A 24,058-nucleotide genomic window follows, 5' to 3' on the forward strand; every position below is an offset into this window, starting at 1 on the left:
TTAAAAATGTATGGAAAATGTTAACTTTAATGAGCTCTCCTCTTTTTTTTTATTGAAGTAAGTTATGAAATTCATCCTATTTTCATAGCTAGGTTTGATTTCCGTGAAACTGGTTTTGGTTAACCTATCATTTCTTACAAATATTTTTGTCAGCTCAAATCCGAGTTTCAAACCTGTTTCTCTCAGACATTTCTTTGATTTTAAAAACCGTGAAAAATATCATTGACAGAGTCCTGTGCCATCACTGAAGGCGTTTGTTCCTATCTTATCTCCTGCCAAAAAAACATGGTCAGCAAAGCTCACAATTCTGAGAATTTAGACTAGAAGTTAAGAGTGTGTATGTGTGCAAACTTACCTCTGCCTGCTCTTAACAGACACCTCCATAGTCTTCCTTGGTAAGTGGAAGTTCCTTGTATCTCTTAAGCAATTATTCAAGCCATTTGGCAACAGAATAACCCTCATGCACATTTTTACAAGCATGTCAGCCACTAGCATCTGATGCCATCTAGCATCCTCTTTTACACACCCACCTTCGAATCAACAGACGTCATTTATCCTCTAAGTGCAACAGTCCAAAAGGCCACAGAATTCGCCTTGCTGGTGCAGCAATGACGGCCTGAGGAAATGAGTCGTCCTGCATCTCTGTTACGACCAGATATCCAGAGGCCAAGTAGAGGAGCTCATCTGTGTATATACATTGCCTCTCCTTACACTCACAGGTTTGCTCCAGCTAATCACTTCTTGCCATTGAGTCCAGCAATCTGAAGACAACAAAGAGCTTGTACACAACCTGCAGAGTGGCCAGGATGTTGATTGACTCTTCATTTCCTTGTTTTCAAAAATTAAAGAGTTTTGCTGAATCCAGGATTCGGATAAGTCCTAAAGGCGCACAAAGACCTAGAGCATGCCCTTAGATTTTGAGTATCAGGATTGACAACATTGGGGAAAAAAAAGGAAAGGAAAACCAGATTGCCTGTCTGTGCTTTTTGGCTGAGGTTCTTGGGCTGTGAGGTGGTTGTTCATTTTCCTTTTGTTTCTTTGTCACAGTTTATTTCTTGCCTACAGAAATTATGTTTCCCAGTCAGTGTAAAACTTTAACTTTTCTGCTAGAAAAAGAACAAATATCTAATGTATACAATTAAAAATCCACCTAGAGGTTGCTAGGTGTTATAAACTAAGTCCTCGATTCGGTTTCAGTGTTCAGTGACCTCCTATTGCTCCAATTATATCAACGGTTTCTAAATACAACAAAAGTTAAATACCACTCGTGTCAGACAATGGACAGTGGATGTTTTTCTCAGTGCAAACCTGAGCTTGGCTGAGTGGGGCTCAGTGGTTGAACCCCATGGGTTGGATATCTACCATGCCTGGAGCTGCAGACTGCCTGGAAGCAGTTCCTGTTTCAGCGCTATGTCCGAAGCGCAACAACAGGGTGCTGGGTTACGCTGACTGCATAGTTACAGCTGGGAGCCAGGCTGAGACTGACATATAATCATAGAATGGTTTGGGTTGGAAGGGGCCTTTAAAGGTCATCTAGTCCAACCCCCCTGCAGTAAGCAGGGACATCTTCTACTACATCAGGTTGCTCAGAGCCCCGTCCAACCTGACCTGAAATGGACCCAGGTACGGGGCATATACCACCTCCCTGGGCAACCTCTGCCAGGGTTTCACCACCCTCATTGTGAAACATTTCTCCCTTCTATTTAGTTGAAATCTACCCTCTTTTAGTCTAAAACCATTACCCCTTGTCCTGTCGCAACAGGCCCCGCTAAAAAGTCTGTCTCCGTCTTTCTTAGAAGCCCCCTTTGAGTACTGGAAGGCTGCAAGAAGGTCTCCCTGGAGCCTTCTCTTCTCCAGGCTGAACAACCCCAACTCTGTCAGCCTGTCCTCATGGAAGAGGTGTTCCATCCCTCTGATCATTTTGGTGGCCCTCCTCTGGACCTGCCCCAGCAGGTCCACGTCTTTCCTGTCCTGAGGCCTCCAGAGCTGGACGCAGTACTGCAGGTGGGGTCTTACCAGAGTGGAGCAGAGGGGCAGAATCCCCTCTCTCGACCTGCTGGCCATGCTGCTTTGGATGCAGCCCAGGATCTGTTTGGCCGCCTGGGCTGTGAGCGCACATTGCCGGCTCATGTCCAGCTTTTCATCCACCAGTACCCCCACATCCTTCTCAGCAGGGCTGCTCTCCATCCCTTCATCCCCCAGCCTGTATTGATACTGACGCTTTGCGCCAACCCCAGTGCAGGACCCTGCACTTGGCCTTGTTGAACCTCATGAGGTTCATACAGGCCCATTCCTTGAGCTTGTCCAGGTCCCTCTGGATGGCATCCCATCCCTCAGGCGTGCCAGCCGCACCACTCAGCTTGGTGTCATCTGCAAACTAGCTGAGAGTGCACTCGATACCACTGTCTATGAGACATAGGCAACTCATCACTTGAGTTGCTCTGCTGAGTATCTACAGAGGCTACTGGCCAAACTCTGTTTGGCAAAGGACTTGCTGGAGCCAAGGGGAATCGCAGTCGTCCTGCCTGCAGCCTTCCCTCTCCGCATTGCACAAAGGTACACAGGGTGTGCCCTGAGACTCTTGGCCATATGTAAATTATCACAGGTCAAGAAAGGGGTTAGAATGGTCAAGAGAATATCCCTGTGCTAAAACTATGGTACCTACAATTACCTTATTGTTCACATACTGGGAAAGAAGTTAAGAGGAAGACAAAAAGCCATCAGAAATGAGACTGCAATTTCAGGTTACATTCACCCAAGAAGAAGTAAAAAAGCTTCACGATGCTGTTCTTGGCATATGACTTAGGTGTTTACCACAAATAAGACAGGATACTACCACAATAATAATACCTATGTGTAAAGTAGATGAAACTCACAATGAGTGTGTTTGCAAATATTTCTTTAGTTAATTTGAATTCCCTCCATGTCTGGGAGAAAAGAAGATAAATGAACTGTGTGGCTGTCTCAGTAAAATCTAGACAGACTCGCTGTTTGAAGACAGACTTTTAAGAGAAACTGTTTTATTTGGAGAAAAGAAGAAGATTTAGTTAGAGAAGAGTTTGAAGTACCCAAACTTGAAAATGAAATTTGTTAAACTACATGGGGCAGTATCTCTTCAGACTGCTTAATCACAGCTGGTGGTGTGTGTTGGAATTAAAGTGGCACAGAGGAGACAGGAAAGTGGCTCATCCTTCCTTTCTTTCCTTTTAAATATTTTGTTTTCCTGTGATAAAAATATATATTTAAATGATTTCTTCAGGTAAACTAAGTGATGGAAAGGTTGAACAGATTGAAGCATTATAGGCATTAAAATTGAAAAATGTGCCATGGAGGGAGTTGGCAGGAAGGAAAAGATTAAATAAACTGAGGATCTGGTTGGATTCATTATTATACCTGTACCGTGCTACTCAAGTCAGCTTTCCACCAGAGTTAATGGTTACTGGTATGCATCACTCTGAGGGTACTGTAGGAGAAAGATTACTGAAGTGTCTATTTCTCAGTTCCCAAGACAGTTTTTCCACTGCCCTGTCAAATTAAAACATCTTGTAGAACATGTGTGGCATCCTCCGCCATTCCACAAAACATGCAGATAATTTTTTCACTTCAGGCATTGCGTTATGGCCCCGAGGGCACCGCCAAGCCTGGCCGTCCCTGCCCAGCCTCCCCCCTTCCTGCCCAGGGCCCAGGACCCTGCCTCAGCCCCTCCAGGGCTGTCAGCCCCTGCCCCAGCGACACTGCAGAAGGGGCAGTCTCCAGCTCCCCACAGCCCTGCCCTGCCTAGCCATGGGCCCCACTGAGCCTCAGCCCATCCCTGTCCCCAGGGAGGTGCCCGATGCCCGGGGCTGGAGCTGCCCTGGTGCCCCTGGCTGCCCTAATCCTGGATGGGGGTCAGGATGGGCCCTGGCTGCTGGATCCTGCCCCGACACCCCATGGGGAGCAGCTGGCCCACGCTGTGCTCTGACACCCCTGTTAGCCAGGACATTTCCCAAATAGCCATGGCCAAGATGCCATCATATTTTACCCCACAGTCAGAATAATCTCTCCTTTTTGTGTTCTCCAGTTGCAGGTACCCTCTATAAGCCTCACAAACACCTTGCTCCAATCAATGTCCTAGGTTTACTTCTCACACTTTAACTGACTTTCCTCATCCCATCTTAATTCTTCCTTAGCTCTGCTCACCAGCTTTCCATAAAAATCTTTCTACTTCATAGAAACGTCCATTCTTCCCTACTCTTTCACAGAATTCTACTAAAAAATCGTATTCGTCATTGCACTTTGTCAACAGAACATGGAGAATCCTCCTAGAACAACAGATCATAGTATCATTATAGTTTCATAAAACCATCACACACAAACTACCTCTAGAGGACTCTGTTAATTGCTACTAATTAATACTAATTAAGTAGTAACATATACTTAACATTATTTGATAAACTTGGACCACAAACTGGGAATGATCTTTATTTAAACCGTTCCCTGCAGTAGGCTGGCATGTGGAAAATAATGTGTTAGTGCCAAATAATGAGATGTACAGGCTAGAATAGGAAAAGTGGGTAAAATTTGAAGTGTGACTGGGAAGAAGCAGCTGGGAATAAAACAATACAAGGGGAAGAAAAGGCTTTGAGTTAGGACTCTAGGAACTCTTAAGTACCTCAGTGCAAATTTAGGTTCCTAAAATTCCTATTAAGCCATCATCTATTACTGTTAAAAAAGGTCAGTAGCTAACTGGAGAAGCTAGTATTTCACTGTCTCCTAGGCACCTAAAAGAAAAAATACACCACCTTGTCTGAAAATGCCCAAAGCACTGTGTCTTCAAGAAATGAGCAGCTGAGAGTCTTTTCCAGTGCTTCATGGTGTGCACAAGCTGGACATACCTTAAGCTAGATCACCAGAGGAGCATGTCCCACGTGTTCTTGCAGTACGTCTGTTAAATGTGACGATTGCTGAACTTCAGAAGGTGGCCAATGGAGAAAGTTTACCGTCTCTCAGGGCAGAAGTTCAGAGGATACATCGCCTATGCAGCTGGGTATCAGCTGAAACCTTCTTGGCAGATGTAGGTGCACGTTGGATTTATGGTGATTGCACATCACTGCCTGTTTGTGCATGAGCAGTTACCGCCTGTCTGCTCCAGCTGGACAGCTGGCTGTCCTAAACCTCCTGCGTCAAGTCTTGCTGATTGGGAAAATTGGGAAAAGCTAAAATGCTCTTGGTCGTCTCCTAGTAAATCCATGCATGTTTTAGGAGAGTACTTTTGTCACCAAGCTGTATGATATGAGGAGGGAGGAATCGGGCACTGATGTGGGTTAAAGAATACCTGCCCTTGCCGAGTGAGGCTGTACCACTTATAGCAAGTAATTAAAGATTAATCAAGCTCTGGAAGGAAGGAAGAGGGAATGAATGAGGCTCTGTCTAGCAGACAGGGTGATGGTCGTACCCCCACAGAACAGAAAACCTGGTTCTAGCTCTCGTTCCAAGGGCTGCTTGTGTATTTTATATTAAACAGATACTAGAATAAGCGACCGAGATCCAAGCATTTCTGCATGCTTTGTACACACCTCCCCTCACCAACTGATGAGAATCTCCAACATTTTCTCACACAGTATTTACTTTGATATAAAAAACAGCTTCAGCAAGAGATCCTTAGAAGTCATGCTGAACAGACTACAGTATTGCCATCAGAGCATTTTAAGAAGAGCATGGACTATAAAACTTCTTGGGCACAGAAGGGACTGCACTTGCACATCTTGCTTTCTAAGTGAGTGCTCCAACCATTCATATAACATGCTCATCAGCTCGTATTGCCCGTTTGCCTCTAGGGCCTGACCCATAGAGGCTGCGACTGTTGCATTGCTAGTGTTCAAAGCCCTCTCTCTTCATTATTAGTGTTAATTTAGGTTTACCACACTAAAGCCTTGATATCCCCATCTTCCTCTGGCAATGCCTGCTTTAGTAGCCCACCAGGAGCAGATCTGCAGCCGCAAAAGCCAGTACTGACAACCTGATGTCCACATTGTACACATGTCCAGGTTTTCTTTCAGACTAGCTCTAGCCCGATCCTCCAGACTGAATGCCCACTAGTGACTGGCGCACGCTGAGGTACCCTTAAAAACTGAAGCATCCGAATGATTACTTATTGTCTTAAAGTTGGTTTATGCAGCGTATGTGCCCCCATCAACACCGGCGCAACAGAATTTCATGTTTCAGGAAGGAAAGTTGGTGCCTTGGTAAGTCTCTGAGCATACATGTTGAGAGCCAAAAGTTTTCAAGAGCTTGTTGCCTATGTACTTTGGAAAAAAATGGTGTCTCTGCGGCCAAATGGAACTCCTCAGTGACGATGAGGCATTGTCAATGAGCAGTGGCCATCTCCTGTGCTGAATTTGCAGGGGCATATTATATTAAATACAAACGATTTAAAATTTTCCTCCTTGCCGCAAAGGCTGCGCTGCATTTATTTTGGAGAAGCACAATTCAAAATCTCACAGGGAAGAGGAAGAAAATTAGGAGGATCTGATGTAATCTGTAGCCGTTGGACCGATTCTGCCTGGACGATACGATGCAGGTTTTCCTTGAACCCAGTCTCCTCCTTCACCTGACGTTACTTCGGTCAAGATACCTTCAGGAAAGCGGACCATGCCCTACCCTCGCACTGGAACGTCGTGTCCTCTTGGAAGGAAAACACCCGTGGAAGACCCACGGCCGCCCCTGCTCCGGCTCATCCTCAGCGGCCTGGGGGCAGCGGGAGACGGAGGGGGATGGCGACGGGGGAGGCGAGGAGGAGGGGAGCTGCCTCCCTCTGCAGCGCGCACCGGTAACCGCCCGGGTCGGGGGCGGGGAGCTCTCGCAGCCCCGCCATCCCTCCGCGCCCGGCGAGGCGTCTGGCCGCCCCCACCCCTCCCGCCGCCGCCGCGGAGCAGCAGCCTGAGGTGAGCGGAGGGGCTCCCCCGTCGTCCGCCCGTCCCGCGCGGGGCCGGGCAGCCGCTGGGGCGCAGGAGGGCGCGGGGAGGGAAGCGCTCGGCGTGGCCTCTCCTCAGGGGAAGGCGGGAGGGAGCGGGGTGGGAGGCCGCTCTCCGGAGGTTTTGGCTGGGAGATGGAGCCCGGCTTAGGCCCTCCCGCAGGCCCGGCCCTGCTCGGCCGCCTGTCGCGGCGCCCCGCTGCCTGCCCGCCGGGCCCGGGCCTGGCCCACGGGCACAGCCGGGGTGAAACGCCGCTTTCCCCTGGGCCTCCCACCCCGCTGGGAAGGGGTGTCCGGGCGAGCAGGCCGCCTCCGCCACCCGCGCCTGCCGGCGGTGCCTCCCCTCACCGAGGGGGCTCGTGAGTGGGTGGGTGGCAGCCCTGACTTCTGCACGGGCACAGCTCCAAGGAGGGAGTAAATCTGACAGAAAGGAAGAAAAAAAAGTGGTGGAAACCCCTATGGGCTGAGACTGCCCTTTTTGGCTCCGGGGAGATCTTACTGCGGCCTTCCAGTACTCAAAGGGGACTTCTCAGAAAGACGGGGACAGACTTTTTAGCAGGCCCTGTAGCGATACGACGAGGAGTAATGGTTTTAAACTGAAAGGGGGTAGATTTAGGCTAGACATAAGGAAGAAATTTTTCACAGTGAGGGTGGTGAACCACTGGCACAGGTTGCCCAGAGAGGTGCCAGATGCCCCATCCCTGGAGACGTTCCAGGTCAGGTTGAACGGGGCTCTGAGCAACCTGATGTAGTAGAAGATGTCCCTGCTCATTGCAGGGAGGTTGGACTAGATGCCCTCCCAAGGTCCCTTCCCAACCCAAAGAGTCTGTGGTTCTATGATTCTATGTGTGAGTTGAAGACTTACTCTATGTGTGTTTTTTCAGGCTCCTGCTTGACAGAGGAATCAGTAGTTTACAAAATTCACATGTTTTCTATGTAAAGAAATTTCTCGTATGGCATATAGAGCAGATCTTTGGGAGATAGCTTTCATTATGTACAACTTAACAGTTTCTTGGACTAGGAAAAGTATCCAAATAAAAGTTTTCAAGGTTTTTTAAGGAATTCGAGGCATGAACATTTTGGACAGTAGTCAGTATTTGAGCATTTTTTAAAAACCTAGCTGCTTACAAATAAAAGTGTATTTATACACTCTAAGTGGAGGTGAGTTTGCAGTATATTAGAAATAGCTCTAAAGGAGATTAGCGGTATATTTCCTTAATACTTCAGGAGTCAGAGCAGTGCAGAGTTCAGTGGTAAACCAGGCAGATCTATATTTGTTACATACAAAAAATGTTTAATAAATTTCCTTCAAGGTAGCAATTGATGGAGGCCCTGTCTGTGGAAAATGAGGTCGCAAAAATGTCACCCTTGCAGGAGAAGACTGCAATGTTACAAACAACACACAGTATCTTTGTGAATTAAAAAAAATGTCATGGCAAGTGATGAGAGAATCTGAACCTTAGGTATTGCAGTAAAGTGTGGCCAGTAGTCTTAAGGTTAAAGGTCCAAAAAGCAAGTTGTAGTGCCAAGTATTTTGGAAGATTGCCTTCCAGGGTGGCTCGAGCCAACAGGCAGGAGGGCTTACTGTCCTGCCTTCATGCTATTACCTTCTCTGTTCAAACTTCAAGTACATTGAAATTAATTTTATAGATGAATGAAACCTTGTGCTGGGCCTAGACATGTTCTTGTAAAGGTTGATCTTCAACCTTTTTACAGAAGTGGGGAAGACAGAAGGGTGTAGCTTTTCTGTATGTGGATAAAGCAAGAGAGAAGTCCTTGTGGTTCTCTGTGGGTGTGAAAAGACAGGGTATTCCTCCAGCTTTCCCTTTGTGCGGGGATAGACATGGGTGTGAAGGATGGGAGAGGCTGGTGAGAGTTGGACCCCGAGTTGCTGAAGTGAGTGGTCTGAGACTGATCTGGATGTCTGTCACACTGGCTGGGGTAGGGTTGGAGGTAGCTGAGGGCTGGAGGAAATGCTTGGATCTGTGCTGTGAAGCAGAGGTGTGTCCCACGGTTGCTGTTTTGGGGTGCGCACTGGGTGCGATGACTGCGAGGAAGACACCTCTGCTGTGGGTGTTCAGTACCAGACCCCCATTTCTTCCCAGCAGAGGTCCATCTTTTCGGAGCATGAGTCTGCTGTGTGCCTGGGTCTCCTATAGGGGGACGGGGATGTGCATTCTGCTGACTTGATGCCAAGCCAGAAAGTAGCCAGTGTGCACATGGAGAGCAGAGCTTATGGGGGGCACCACAGAGTAGCTGTCCCAGGGGTTGCTCTGACCATAGGTCGGATGCATATACTGGGGTGCATCAAACACAGCATAACCAGCCAGTCAAGAGAGGTGATTATCCCGCTGTATTCAGCATTGGTGCAGCCTCACCTGAAGTACTGTGTGCAGTGCTGGGCCCCACCATTTGAAAAGGATGTGAAGGTCCTTGAACGCATCCAGAGGAGGGCCACGAAGCTTGGTGAAAGGGCTGGAAGGCATGTCCTGTGAGGAGCAGCTGAGGACTTTGGGCTTGTCTGGTTTGGAGAAAAGGAGGCTGAGGGGCAACTGATTGCTCTCTACAGCTTCCGGAGGAGGGGAAGTGTAGAGGAAGGTGCTGATCTCTTCTCCCTGGTATGCAGTGGTAGGATGCATAGGAATGGTTCAAAGCTGCACCGGGAAGGTTTAGACTGGACATTAGGACAAGAGGGTGGTCAAACACTGGAACAGGCTTCCTAGAGAGGCAGTTGAAGCCTGTCAATGTTTGAGAGGCATCTGGACAGTGCCCTTAACAACATGCTTTAACTTTTGGTCAGCCCTGAATTGGTCAGGCAGTTGGACTAGATGAGTGGTGTAGGTCCATTCCAAGCGAAATAGTATATGCTATGCTATACTATGCTATTCTACCTATGTCTGCTAATACGAGGGGAATTAAATGAGGGCAGATTTGGAGGAAGATCCAGTGTATTTTATCAGTTCATCTATGTGGGAAAAATAAGCAAGCTTTTTTGCACGACGACCAACATAAAAACCTACATAAAACTAAGAGCTTGTAGTTTGCGAGGGAAACTGTCCTTGCATTAGTGCATGTAACAATATTGCTGGTGTTTGCATGGAAGTAGATGTATGTTGCAATTAATAGTAGAAATGTTACTGTTTATATTGGAAAGGGCAGTGTTAAAAGTGCAGCTGAGAGGTGAGGTTCTCTGCAAGAAGAATGGAGGAAAATATTAAGGGGGAGCCCGAGGGATGTGTGGAAATTGAAAGGGGACAGAGGAAGGCTGACAAGATAGTTGGGGGTCTACAGCACAGGATTTACAAGAAGAGTTCAAGGGAGCTGGTCCTGTTTAGCGCAGTGAAGAGAAGGCAAAGGGGCACTCTAATGCTGGGCTACAGTTACTTGGAAGAATATTTGCAAAAAAATCAGAACCATTTTTTTTCTTGGTAGTAGCAGATACCCAGTGAGATATTAGGAAAAATACTTCATCAGGAGGAGAGCACAGCCATGCAACAGGTTGCCCAGAGAGGTCATGGACTGTTTGTTCATCTTAAAAGCCACAGGTAATGTGAAGTATTGGTGACAGCCCTGCATTGAGCAGAAAGTTGTACTAGGTGATTACCGGAGGTCCCTTGTGAGCAACATTTCTGTGAGTCTATGATATATGATGTAGAGGAATGTATGGAATGGAGTGTATGATCAAGTATATGTTGTGTGAATGTTCTTAGAGGGGTACGTATCTGTGAATGACCAGGAGGATGAGAAACTGCAGTGTGTGTGGAAGGGACTGAAAAGCCAGGTAGGTATAAACATGGATGAGTGGTGCTAAGGCAGGGGCAGTGTAGGGGACAGAAATGTTAAGAAATTGTAACCAGGAAGAGCAGGTTTTTGGAGAAACGTAGTAAGGTGGTCTGGTGCATGGTGATACCAGGCGGAGGTGTGTTGGTGTGATGAGTGAAGACAGCATGTGGAAGTCACATGCAAAGGGTGTACGACTCTGTTGGGCTGAGGAAGGTTTGTGAAGGCTTCTGGCAGGAGGTTGGTGTGCGGGGCGTTGGGAGGGTATGGAGTTGCACTGGAGAGACTGCATGGAGCTGACGGTGGGGAGCTGACTGGTGTCACCACATCTGGGACATGAGTAGGCGGGGCTGGAGAAAGGTGTCAAAGAGCGCAGGGTAAGAGGAGCGTAATGTCGGGCTAGGGTGGGAAAGGTGGGTGGGTCCTGAGCAGCACGGAGGAGGGACAGGGCAGTGGGGCGGCACGTTGATGCAGTGAAGTGAAGCGGGTCTATAGGGTGCCACGTATAGACTTCTGCGGCGAAGTGAAGGAATGGGGAGAGCGAAGACGACGCTGTGTAGCTGCGGTAAGGGCCCACAGAGGGAACAGCGTGGCTGAGGATGTATTTGTAGCCGTGAGCAGTGTCGGTAAAAGGGCGTCCGGGTACGAGCGTCCGGAGCGCTGGGGCCCGCGGGAGAGGGCACGCCGGGAGTATGCGGAGCTGCTGGGGGAGGAAGATACGGGGACGGGGAAGTGGACGGGGTTTCTGCCGGGCGCGGAGCCGAGTCCCCGCGGTGGGACACGGGAGCCGCGTGCCTGGGCGGCAGCCGGCCCGCCGCTTGTTCCGGGCTGCCGCCGGGCCGGGCGCTCGGAGGGCGATGTGTGGGGGGACGGGCCCGGGGCGGGAGGCAGGCGGGCAGGCGGTGCGGCCCGTCCTCACTCCCGCCTCCCGCCGGCGCAGGCCGCGGCTGCCATAGCGACGCGGAGGACGCCGGCGCCGAGTGGAGCCCGCCGGAGGGAGCCCGGACATGGTGAGCGCCGGGGAGGGGCGGGCGGTGGGGCGGGCACCCGCCCAGGCTGAACCCCGTCTCTCTCTCCCGCAGCCCTTCACCGAGCGCGCCTACTACCCGCCGGCGGCGGGGGGAGCCGGGGCCGGCGCGGGGCCGGCGCCGTTTCCCGCCTTCCAGTTCCGCGGCCGCCATGAGGGCCCGGACTGGCGGCGGCTGAGCGCCGTGGACGTGGGCCGGGTGTCGCGGGAGGGGGACGTGGCGGCCCTGCAGGAGCACCTGGAGCACGTTACCTTCTGCAGCGCCGAGCGAGAGCGCTGCCCCCACTGCCAGGGCCCCGCCGACCCGCTGCTGCTCAAGCTGCTGCGCCTGGCCCAGCTCTGCACCGAGTACCTGCTGCACTCCCAGGAGTACCTCAGCGCCCAGCTCGGCAGCCTGGAGGAGGCCCTGCGGGCGGCCCAGGCCCAGCGCGACCAGCTGGGCAAGGAGGTGGCTCATCGCTCGCAGGAGATCAAGGGGCTGAAGGAGGAGTGCCGCCGGAGGAAGAAGATGATTAGCACCCAGCAGATGATGCTGGAGGCCCGGGCCAGCTACCACCAGGTGAGAGGAGAGGTGCTGGCAGCCCAGACACCCACACCTTGCCAGCTCCGAGCCCACTGGGGACGGGTGGCACAGCAGCCCCACTCTGCTGGGGTGCAGTTGCTTGCTGGGTGAAAAGCTGCAGATTTAGGGACCAGTGACCTTACAAAAAGGGAGTGCATTGCTTGCAGGTGCTTGGCTTCCTGTCTGTGTTTCACAGACGTTTCACTGGTATCACAGGCATTTGGGAGAGTGCTATATCGTCTTTAACAAATCCTCTTTTTACTAATAAGTGCTCTGTATTCTTGGATTTGCCTTTGACACATCTGAAGTGTCAGACACACACATATACAAAACCTGTGATAAACGTGCTACTGCTTTCTGTTGTTGTCTTTCCTTGTGTATCAGCTACATAGTCAGAAAACACCCAGGGCCAGTACATCAGAACCGGTGCTAAGCAGTAAGCTACCTGTTTGCAAGTCATCACCTTCCTGCTGTGATGTTCTCCAGGCACAAAGTTTCTACTTGTGTGTGTGACTCAGAAGCGACTCAGGCATGATGGTTAAGAGCCCCAGTGAGGTAGCTCATTCCTGCCTCCACAATGATCTGTTCCATAAGGGCCTTTCCTAAGACCCTTAGTACATTGCTTTTCTAACTCTCTGTGTCATTGCACTCTGTTTTTTGGGGGGGAGGATTTTTTGTATTCTGGGTGTAATAGTTTGATTTTAAATATTTTTTCAACTTCAGCATTTTTCAACAGGTTTCAAGAATGCAGACTGCAGCTTCGAATGTAGTCTGAAGTCTAGAGAGTATGCTGGACACAGACTTGACATGATTTCAGGCTAGATCTTTGTGTCTATATGTTTATAGTTTTCTTCCTTTTTTTTTTAATTCTTGGGATACTAGCAGTCCTGATTGTTGAACTTTTCCTTAGTCATGGAATAGTTGCAGTACAGAACCAATGCAAATTCTCTTATAGTATGTACAATCTTATCACACAACAGAATACCAATTTCAGCAGGCTGGCAAAGTTCAATTTTTTAAGACATCAGCTAAGTTGGTTCAAGTGTTTCTGTAGGGGAGAAGATACCTTATGCCCCAAGAGTAGAGCTATACATATGGCAGACTTCATGGGAACCTTATCTCAATTCATTCAAGTGTTAGTCTTAAGGACAAGCTGCTGATGTTGAACCATTTTAAAAAGCCTTTATGCAACTTAGCAGTTTTTCTGTCCTGTGTTGTAAAAGAAAACTGATTGCATGCATCATTTTATGTGTAAAGTTAAGTAATTCTTATACTGTGATCACCAGTTAAATATTACCAAGTTTTCCTGAAATATTTGTAGGATGCAACTGTCTCAGTGGAAGCTGAAGAACATGGTAGTGATCTGGGCGCGTGACTAATCTTCTCTTCAGTGGCATTTACAATAAAGCAGCAACGGAAAGCTATTTCCCATTTTCAGTTTAATTTCATGTAAAGTAAACATTGGCCTTCCCTTATTTTTTCCTCTCTATTCGTAAATTCTCGTCTCTAGGAGTTATTTAGGTTCACATGGGAAAAGTGAGTTCAGGGAGTGACATTGAACAGTTTCTGCAGATCCTACAGTGTCTTCAGGATTCTGAGTGTGAATGCCAGAGATAAATTAAACTCTTCCTAGGGTTTGTAAATGCAGGGCAGCAGTGTGATCAGTAAACAGTAATTGTGTGTTATTTATCTGTCCCATGATCTTGGCTGATCTGCAGTGCAGGGTTTTGCTGGTTTTCCTGAGAGGGTAGTTCAGGTTTCATCCCCTTGAAGTCTTGGGTGTTTAGCAAACAAGCCTGTAAATAGTTACTTGCCTTTTTTAGTGGAGGCACACTTTATATCTGATGTAACCATGCTTTGGAATTCAGATTTAATGCCTTTAACCCACCACCAATGTAAATTCAACCATGAAGTACTGCTATAAAATGGTACTGATACCTACAAGTCATAAATTTAAGACTTGTTGGTCAATACCTTTATCTGAGTAATACAAATTTAATTTTAAATCTATTTTTAATCTTATTTTCTCATGCACAGTGTAGGCATAAAGTGCACATAGTGTCTAACACTGTGCAAAGTAGTTGCAAGAACAATGATACATAATTCAAAACCTAAATATTCCCTGTGTTAATCCTGTCTCCTGCAGTAAGAGCTTTTTTTCACTACCAGCAAGTCAAACTGGCATGAAGTTTGTGCTTGACTGGATAATGTTATTTCACAGCCAATTTCATTCCATAAATCATGTTCAATCTGTTACACTGTGAACTCCCTCTTGGTTGGCAGCAAAGCTTTCCTGCCATACTATATCTCTTTACTTTGGTTTTATGTTAGCACTTTTTTGCATTTGTCCAGTAAAATTTGTCTTCATTCCTGGCTTTAGTGTTTGTTGAAAGACACCTATATTTAATAGCCTACCTGACTATCAGTGAGAGTATTTTAAACATCAGATGAAATCTGGGAATTTGATGATGGTGACAAGGTCTTCAATCTGTTAAATCAGTCTCTTACAGTCATATCACACTGATGAGGAAAAAGGACTCAGCTGAGTATTTGTGGTTTGTTAAAAATATTTATTTGAAAAAAAAAAAGTATTTGTTTGAAAGAAAGAGGTAACAAGCAACCCTACCTAAAGCTATTAGGGGCTTTGATTCACAGTCTTACCAGTATGTTGCAAAATCTCTAGATGTAGCTTCTGTCCTTGTACTACCCATCTGTTTTTGATAGTCGGAACATTAGTGGAATGTGCTTTGAAGGTGAACAAAAAAAATCTTTTAAAGTGGGTAGGATCCAAATTTGACTTATATATTAACTTAAAATTCAAATTAAAAAACAGTAAGTAAGTTACAGGAACAGTAAATTACACAGTTTACACTTCATAAGGATGCTAGGTAGCATACTAATGTATGTATGTACCTTTTCTTGCAAAATTGTGTATTGTTACCTTATTTTGGTTGAAATGTCTGACCTTTACATATCTGTGGTCCTTCTATTATTGTCATCTTACAACTCACTTATGTATGCTCAAACCCATCTTTATTGTTGTTTTCTTCTGACTGTACGGTGCTCTCTTTTGCTGTGATACAAAAGTCTTCGAATGCCTGAGCTGCTAGTTGGATGGAGTTGGTGTGTATTTTGCTGAGTAGTGTTGTCTTACTTTTTCCTTATACTTTTCTACCTATCTATATTAATCTCTTGTTTGTCGTTTATATCTGAATTTAAACTCACTTGATCAGAGTCTTTTTTGTTCTGAGTTTGTACAGTGTCTAGCACAATGGGATTCTTGCCCATGACCATCACTGAGAGACATTAAATAACACAAATATATTAATAACATTACATGAATTACAGCAATTAACATCAATTCAGAATTGTAGTCATTGTTCTTGTGAAATGGAAATTATTAAATTTACCTACTTTTCACATCTGGACAAAATGTAATAACCTGTCAAAAACCTTAACTGCTACATGTACCAAACAGATGTTATTAAGAATAACTAAGATGTTTTTGTCTGTTTTTTGTAGTGTCAGTTTTGTGAAAAGGCTTTTATGAACTATTCCTTTTTACAAAGTCACATGCAAAGGCGTCATCCGGAAGAATCTCAGATTGGTATGTACTTTAATGTTATAAAAAAAAATTGAGATAAATAGTTTACAAAAGTGTAAATATAGCGAGGATGTGTGGTCCATGATTTTGTGTATCTGGGAAGAATGATTTTCACATTCCATTTTTAGGTGGCAGATACCAATTTGTGTGAATGCAAGCAACACTGACTGACAAAATGTATTGGGTGACATAGGTTTCAGTCTGTGGAAAATAATTAACAAAAAATTGTATGCCATATTTACAGTACTTTTCAAAGTAGCATTCGCACTGAGTACTTGATTCAGTAGCAGGGTTCAGAGCACAGTTTCTCTTTAGGCATGTATGTTATGAAGGTGTGGGTAAAACAAACAAGTTGTGCTAAGACAAATACATTTTGTGAATATGTATGAATTATCAGTACAGGAATAATCCAGCTCACCTAAAATCAGTTTGAACAGGACCAGGCTCTCCTGAACTAAACTGGCTGTAAAATATAGTGAGAAAAAGAAACTGTCAAGAATAATCTAACTTCATGTATCTATGATAATCTTGGTTGCTATACCACTAATTTACATACTTTTGTCTCTCTTCATTGAAAACTGTTTAGTTTGAAAAACATTGCTCTCAAACTTTGTTTCATTCATCTCTAAATGCTCTCCTTCCTGTTAGGCTGCATGCTTAGGATTTATTGCTAAGGACTGACAAGTATTGACAAGTATTGACAAGTGGCGGTGATTAGAAATGAGTTAGGAAAAAAGAGCATTTGGGAGGAGAAGAAGTGGGAATAATCTAGCAAGGTCTGAACTGTAGCTTCTCAGGCAAATAAAACAGCAGGAAAAGTGAGAGGGGTCTGAGTAGGCACCTGAGGAAGCGTTAATGTATTGGAAGAAGAAGGACGCTCTTGTCCACTTTGTACTTGATAAAAATGATAGTAGAAGGAGCTGTGGAACCAGTTGAACTAATTATCATATAAAGAATTAGTCTGAAATGGCTGTATGAAGGAAATACTCCATGCAGTTGTTTCTGAAATAATATTCTGCATTGTGCTTAGATTCCCCGATGATGGGCAGCCTAGTAAATCCTGGGTAAATTGATAAAGTATTTCAAGATTAAAGATTGTTTTTGCATATTTGTAAAATGTTTTTTATAGTGACATTTCCCCTGGCTCATTCTAGATAAATAATAAGTTGTGTTGCAAATGGACTCCTTACTAAAGTTATTTGGAATAAATTAGACCTAACAGAATTGAATCGTTGAGGTTCACTTTGTCCTTCAAACATCCATTTTTTGAGCCTGTGTTGCTTAGATTCCTTTGAAATTGATTATATAGTACTTTTTTCTTGTAAATATTTTATAAACTATTTCACCGGCCAGTAATATTGATATTTTTCAATCTTTGAGGACGTTAGTAGTCCAGAGAACATACGTATTTAAAAGCGTCTTTGGAGACTCTTGATAGTAGGAAGGGAAATGGTCTATGTGAATCACACTTCATGAAGATGTTATTAAAATACTGTCAAAACACATTTGCAGTAAGTATCACATTTCCAGAAATTACAACAAATGCTTTTAAAAACTGTGTTTCTTTGAAACAGAACAGAAGAGGAAAGCAAAGACAGACAAATTGCAGGATGAGATTGATAAACTGAAGGAGCAGCTACAGCTCACCAAGTCCCAGTTAGAAGCTGAACAACAGGCTAATATGGTCAGGTTTTCTAAGGTAATAAGTAGTAAGTAATGTGAACCTTTCAAAAGAATTAGTACTTTGGACTGTATTCACTCATTTTGTAACTGGAACAGAACAAAAGCGTATCTACAGCTTGCCTCTCTGGCAGCAGTGATGCTTGGGCATTAGAGCATAGCTCTCCCTCGCCTCCCATAATTTTGAACATCCAATTTCTCCTCACTTTAATTTTAGACATATTTTAAATGACTATTTGAGACAACACTTCTGTTAGCAATTGCCAGTTCATAAGATTTGTGGCTTGTAGATAAAAGTAGATAGAAGTAGATAAAATTGCCTTGCTTTGGTGAAACATAAGCTATTTTTGACATTATGATATTTTGTGATGATTAAGCTTTTCCTAGATATGACTGTAATTTTACATGTGACTTTATAAACTGAGTAGGATTTATTCTTTGCTGTGCAGAACTTTACTGTCTAACAGAGGTGTAAAGCAGTTCAAGGAAGAGAGACTGAGAAGAAACAAAGCAATCTAGCATTTGTATGTTGTCCTTTAAATCTGTAGGATTTGGCTGACTGGAGAGCCAAAGCAGAAAGTAGTCTTAGCTACTGCTGTGTGAATAAAAAGACCTTAAACCAGAATGATTTAAAAGCAGTAATTATCTATTTTTAATCACATGCAAGGCTTTGTTTAGGGTGATACTGAATCTTGTAAGTATGCTTACTGGCTCATAAAGAGAAAAAAGGAAAGTTACCTGTTTAATTTTTTTTTTTTTTTGAAGCTTGATAATTTCAGATCATCTCAGTTTTCATTTCTGTTTAAGTAAATACAGTCAGATGATTTGCTATTGAAGTAGGGATGGAAAATTTTTTAATGGGGGAGGGGCTTTGCACTTCAATTTGAGGAGCAAATTCTTGGCTTAAGAGACAAGATACTTCCAATGATTGAGTTAAACGCTGATCTTTGTGTTGAGTTTGCCCTATATCATATTCAAAAGCAATGTTTTGTGGTTGTTAACATAACCTGTAAGAACCTTCTCCCAATATTTAGAACTTCTAAATGGCTTTCCTAGTGGAGTTTGGTTTTATGTTTGAAGGTCCTCAACCATTACATTTGGAAACAAACACTACATTTTGAATTTAAAGGGAATAAAAAAACCATGGCTACCATTAATTATTTTCTTACATGTTTTCAGAGGAAAACCTGATTTTCTGTAAAACATGCTGTGTTTCTTTCCCTGAACATAGTTTCAGACTCTCCTTTCTTCAGTCCTCTTGATGCCCTTTTCTCAGGACCATCCAGCTTCCTCTTTTTTTTCCATTTTCAAAAGTACCAAATGACCAAATGAAGAGCGTGGGTAGAGTTTCTCTTAGGAGTGCAAGCACTGTCAGAATAATAGGCCTGGGCCCTATATGGTCATCTGCTAGGCATCTACTCGTTCATGCTCTGCCTCTCTTTTGAGACGTGCATCTGCAACATATTTCTCCTGCCCCTACAGCATTGTTTTTCTTATGAGATGGAACTTGGAGTATTCATAACAGTAGAGCGTAGATTTTTTTGGTGCCTTAGGGGCCTATTTTGAAGTCACTTGTCTTAGCTGAGTCTCCTAACTACAAGGGGACTGCCTGAAATGTCCTGAAGCTACAGCCTGCAGTGTTACACAACAAGAAGCTTTCAAAGCTTCTGTGTTTTTCTGGGATGTCAAGGAAGATAGAAATGTGAAGTGTGACTGGTTGCAGTTTGTCTGCCATGACTGACATCCATGGTCAATTCAGGTATCATAATTTTGTTGTCTTCTGATTGAAAGAGCAGAAGAGCTTTCCCCTGTGTTTTTTTTAGGAGAACCACTACTGGAGGGAATTTGGATAAAAACTGTTATGCTTCCAATTCTTGGTCTCTTCCACTCCTTTGAGGTGAAAGGATACAGCAGATAGATATCATTCTTCTTAAGTGTACAATGATTGCTTGTTATAGTCAAAGAACAAATTCAGAGTGAATACTGCAGGGTTGCCTAAAAAGTGTGTATATTCTGAGCAGTGAAATGCAGGACTTTGAAGAAGTTGAGGACTGTACAAAAATGAGTGACTACGTAATGGAATGGTAAAAGTAATTTAATAGATAAAGTGGGGTAAACATATATGGGGAAAAAATAATTCTAGCTTCATCTACAAAATGATAGGTTGTGAGCTGAGTGTTATTACTAAAGAGCAAGGTCTTAAGGTTGTGATACATAGTTCCAGGGAAATGTCAGCCCAGTGGTTAGTAGCAGCTAGCAAAGACAATAAAATATTACAAATTATTCTGAAAAATCACTGTGCAAGCCACAGCCTAAATACTGTGTGTAGGTCTAGTCCCTTCATCTCAAAAAGGATATGACAGAATTAAATATCCTGGAGGTATTTAAAAGATATGTAGATGTGGCACTTAGGGACATGCTTTAGTGGTGGACTTGGCTGTGTTAGGTTTACAGTTGGACTCGATGATCTTAAAGGTCTTTGCAGACATTGGTATCTCGCCCTCCATCCCCAACAAGCCTTTTTCTCTTTTTCAGACTGGTAACTCTTAGCATGCTCAGCCATTCTAAATACAGACTGTGAAGTCATGAGTTACACTGAGTGAATATGTATCAATCATTCACTTTCTTTTCCAGTTCAGACGTAACATCCATCAAATGAACCTAGCAGGAGCCAGATTAAAACAAGAAAAAAGTACTTGGCTCTTCATGCAACTTGTAGTAGGCCTGTTGGAGCTCACTGGCAAAAGATGTTGCAGTTGCTAAAAGCTGATGAAGCCACAAGGGACAACTGCAAAAGTGCATGAGGAGAAATATGTTGAAGGTTACTAAGTTTAGAAAACTATATCAGACTGAGGAAGTCCTCTGAGCTGAAAACAGTTGGCAGTTTGGAGACTATTAAGGAGAACATGCATGTTTGCTTGCCCTGTTGTTTTCCTTTCCCACCTATACACTTAGGGCCTCTGTGAGAAACAGGATGCTGAACTAGGTGGGTCTTTGATATGACCAAGTAAGGTCATTCATGTGTTATTCAATGAAAAATAATGAACTACCAAAACTTCTTGAAGCATACTTTTTTTGCTAGCAAAATGTATAGTTTGCTATCCCAGAATTTTTCAGAAAAACTGGTGGCTTTTCATGTTTTTTTGATGTCACAATGTTGCCCATTGAAAGCGACAGCTTCCCACACATAGTTTGGGTGCTTGAATTAGTATTGTGTATGGGGAAAAAGAACGAATAATGTTTTTAAAATAATTTCAGGAATGTGAGCAGCAAAAATCAAAAGAAGAAGAAATTCTACAATCATTTCATAAATGGAAAGAAGAGGAAAAAGATAAATTGGCAGATGAAATAGAAAAAGTGAAAGAGATGTTTATGAAAGAGCTTAAGGAGTTATCTTCAAGAAATTCAACATTAGAAAATGTAAGTGATTTAAATTTTCCAACATTTTAAGGTATGAATCCCTTACAGTATATGGTAGTGAACTTCACATATTTGAAACGTGATATAGTCATCTTAGAGGTCTTCTTAATAAAATTAAAAAAAAAATGGCTGGATGATAGCCATAATTATATCTTTGTATGCTGATGCTTTATTAACATAATTTCAGTTCTTTTTTAATAGCATTATTTTGGATTAATTAATTATGCCTTCAGCAACTATGTCAGTTTTTTCTTACTCCTCAACTTTTGAGTGCCTGTGTACAGATTAGTAGATATTGTTATTATTGCTGTCTGTTAGGTATCCTTATATTAATATTGTTATAACTGGCATGGAGGGGACTAACCTCTGCATTATAGTCCTGATGGTAAAGCTGCATGTGCTTTCAATACATGCTCTGGAAATGCTTTCCAGAGTTTTGACTAGAAAGAGAAGTATAGAAGTATAGGTGGGTCAGAAAACCACTACGCATAGCATTACCAGAGGAGCTTGTATTTTGTAGCTGCTAGTTCCTGTGTGTATTTGCAAGGTATATTTATGTTAGATGTATATATTAATTATGACATGAAATTTTATAAAATGCTGAACGTATGAGAAATGTGAGAAGTGTCTGATGCAATCTCTGTGTAGTGATGTTTGAAGTAAATTTTGTGTTAATGACAGTTTTATAAAATTAAATCTATATACATATTTGAGTCTTCATTTTTTCCCCTTGCTTTTTAGCAACTGTTAGAATTACAAAAGTCCAATATGCAACAAAAATCCAATTTAGGGACACTGAAGGACAGCCAGGAATTTACAGAAGAGAAACCTCAGAGTCCTCAGGATTATCACAATGTGGTTAAACTTCTTGAAAAACAGGTAACACTGTAACATAATGTATCGCTTTTGACAGACTACTTGTATTCTTTTCATTTTTGTAAATCTCTGAGTAGGATTTTAAATAAAGTAAATTTATTTAAATAAATTAAAATAACATTAAAGTAAATTTATTTAAATAAGTTAAGTAAAATTCTCATCCCTCTCAATGTCTAAAACAGCTGTTTTAAAATATTTCCTACTATTTAGTACAATGTCTGTAATGGAAATCAAGGAATTATTTCCCTTATCCTTTATAAATAAATCAAATGTTATTTATTTATTGATATTGTCTTATTCTTTATTATTAAATAAATTAAGCTTTACCAAGTATGGTTGCAGTTCAATTCCAGAAGGCTCTCATAAACCATTTATGTTGGCTGACCTGTGAGGCCACTTACGGAAAAATTGGAATTTTCTATTTTCCAAGATGGAAAAAAAATGCTAAGAAACTTCCTGACAGGATTTGTCAACCTGTGGCTTTTGAATCATATGAAGCACTTGAGCTCATCAGCTTCTGTATCAGGACTATATCATCTGACCAGCACGGATGCTGGTGCAAAGCTGTTGGACAAGCCAAGTCCCACCTATAGCAAAGATTGAGCTAGGAAGGGCCACTGAGGCCAAGATCACTGCATTGCACTAAGACTCACCTGCATGTCCAGGTTGTTCCTATTAAAAAATGAGTTGTGAGGCCTTTGGAAATAGCCACAAACCTTTTTACTCTTTTTTTTTTTTTTTCTTTTTTTTGGACATTTTTTGACACGCATTATATACGTCATGGTTCTTGAGATGTGAAGGTCTTTGTATACTGCTGGTATTATCCAGAAGTTTGGTCACTTCTGCTCAAAGATGTGGAAAACTTAGTGAATTTTACTTTATAGGGTTTTTATTTCATCAGAAAATTCAATTCACTCTAAAAGTCATATATTATTACTGGGTTTTATCATCATTATGCAAAACACATTGTTAATGAGTGCTTGAAATTACATTCTTTGGGGGAGAAAAACCCTGCTCTTACTACTCTTATTGTTAATACACAGAGATGTATCAAAATACTTGTGTATTTATCATTCACAGTCACTATACAAATCAAGGAGCAGATACGTAGTTTCTAGAGTGATTGGTAAGAAGATCACACTCAAATGTATAAAACATGCTGATGAGTGTTCTGGGTCTTAAGTATGGGGTTATTCAAGTTTCATATCATCAATAATTTCAGTATTTAGAAAAATAAAGCTGCATATGTTGAACTAAATGTTAATGTGTTAACAGGGATTAATATTGATTTCCTCTATGCAGGAAAGTAAGTGGACATCTAGAATACAAGCCCTTCATCATGACCATGAGACAGAAAAGTCCTTGGTAAGTGGCACAGAAAACGACTTCAACTAAAAGGAGACTTTTTTTCTTATTTTCTTGCCTTTTCAGTAGTTCTTGATACACTATAATACCTCTGTTGGATTAGAAAGCCTAGGTCTCAAGAGTTTAGAAGAGTGAGTCCTCTTAGATGTATTTCTTATCTCTGTATTTCTGTTATGCCACAATCCTGAAGTTTCAGTTAAGGCCAGAGTTGAAATGGAATTTATCATTTAAGAATCCAACAGATGCCTCAAACTATATCTCTGTTTTGAAGAGGTCACAACTAATTCTGTGAGCACTGTATTATACAGTGTTTTCTGTGTTATGTGAACATGCTGGATAGTTGAGATATGACTTGCCAACATGTAGCTTTCATCTACCCTGTACCTTCTGCTATCATGGACCTATGGCACACATCTCAATCTTTTTTTCTCTTTTCTATCATGTCTCTGCTGCTTTTTCTGTTAATAGCTTTCTAACACAGAATCTGTTCAGCTTTTCCAGGAGAAAACACCATAGCATTTTATTTTGCATCAGTTTATATATTTTACTATACAAAGCTTTATTCCTCAGATTTTTTTTTATGTCTGCATTTCTTTTTAATCTCTTTCCTGCTTTGTTTCTCTTGCTTCTTTTCCTTTCATTTTCCTTTCATCTGCATGACCATGTAAGAACTGAGCAGATCATAGTGGTCTGACCAATGCTTCTCCTCCTCTGGCAAGAAAGCAGTGGGGAGGAACCATGGAACAATTCCCCAAAAAGGATGTAGTTAATGATACACCCACATACAATGCA

General features: G+C 43.2%; 1 protein-coding gene across 1 annotated transcript in view; it reads left to right on the forward strand.

Annotated features, from left to right (window-relative positions):
• Window positions 1–11,336: 11,336 nt before the first annotated feature.
• The window catches only part of DZIP1 (DAZ interacting zinc finger protein 1), a gene marked incomplete at its 3' end in the record, with an annotated part of 36,009 nt that continues 23,287 nt past the window's right edge, over window positions 11,337–24,058 (forward strand). The window contains exons 1-6 of the mRNA XM_082014559.1: window positions 11,337–12,318; window positions 15,844–15,928; window positions 17,500–17,624; window positions 20,864–21,025; window positions 21,767–21,904; window positions 23,204–23,266. Of these exons, the coding sequence (XP_081870685.1) occupies window positions 11,740–12,318; window positions 15,844–15,928; window positions 17,500–17,624; window positions 20,864–21,025; window positions 21,767–21,904; window positions 23,204–23,266 (1,152 nt within the window). The 5' untranslated portion in view covers window positions 11,337–11,739. The remainder of the gene's footprint in view (window positions 12,319–15,843; window positions 15,929–17,499; window positions 17,625–20,863; window positions 21,026–21,766; window positions 21,905–23,203; window positions 23,267–24,058) is intronic.

This window comes from Phaethon aethereus, assembly GCF_964289735.1.
Source record: "Phaethon aethereus genome assembly, chromosome: 1".
Taxonomy (NCBI): domain Eukaryota; kingdom Metazoa; phylum Chordata; class Aves; order Phaethontiformes; family Phaethontidae; genus Phaethon; species Phaethon aethereus.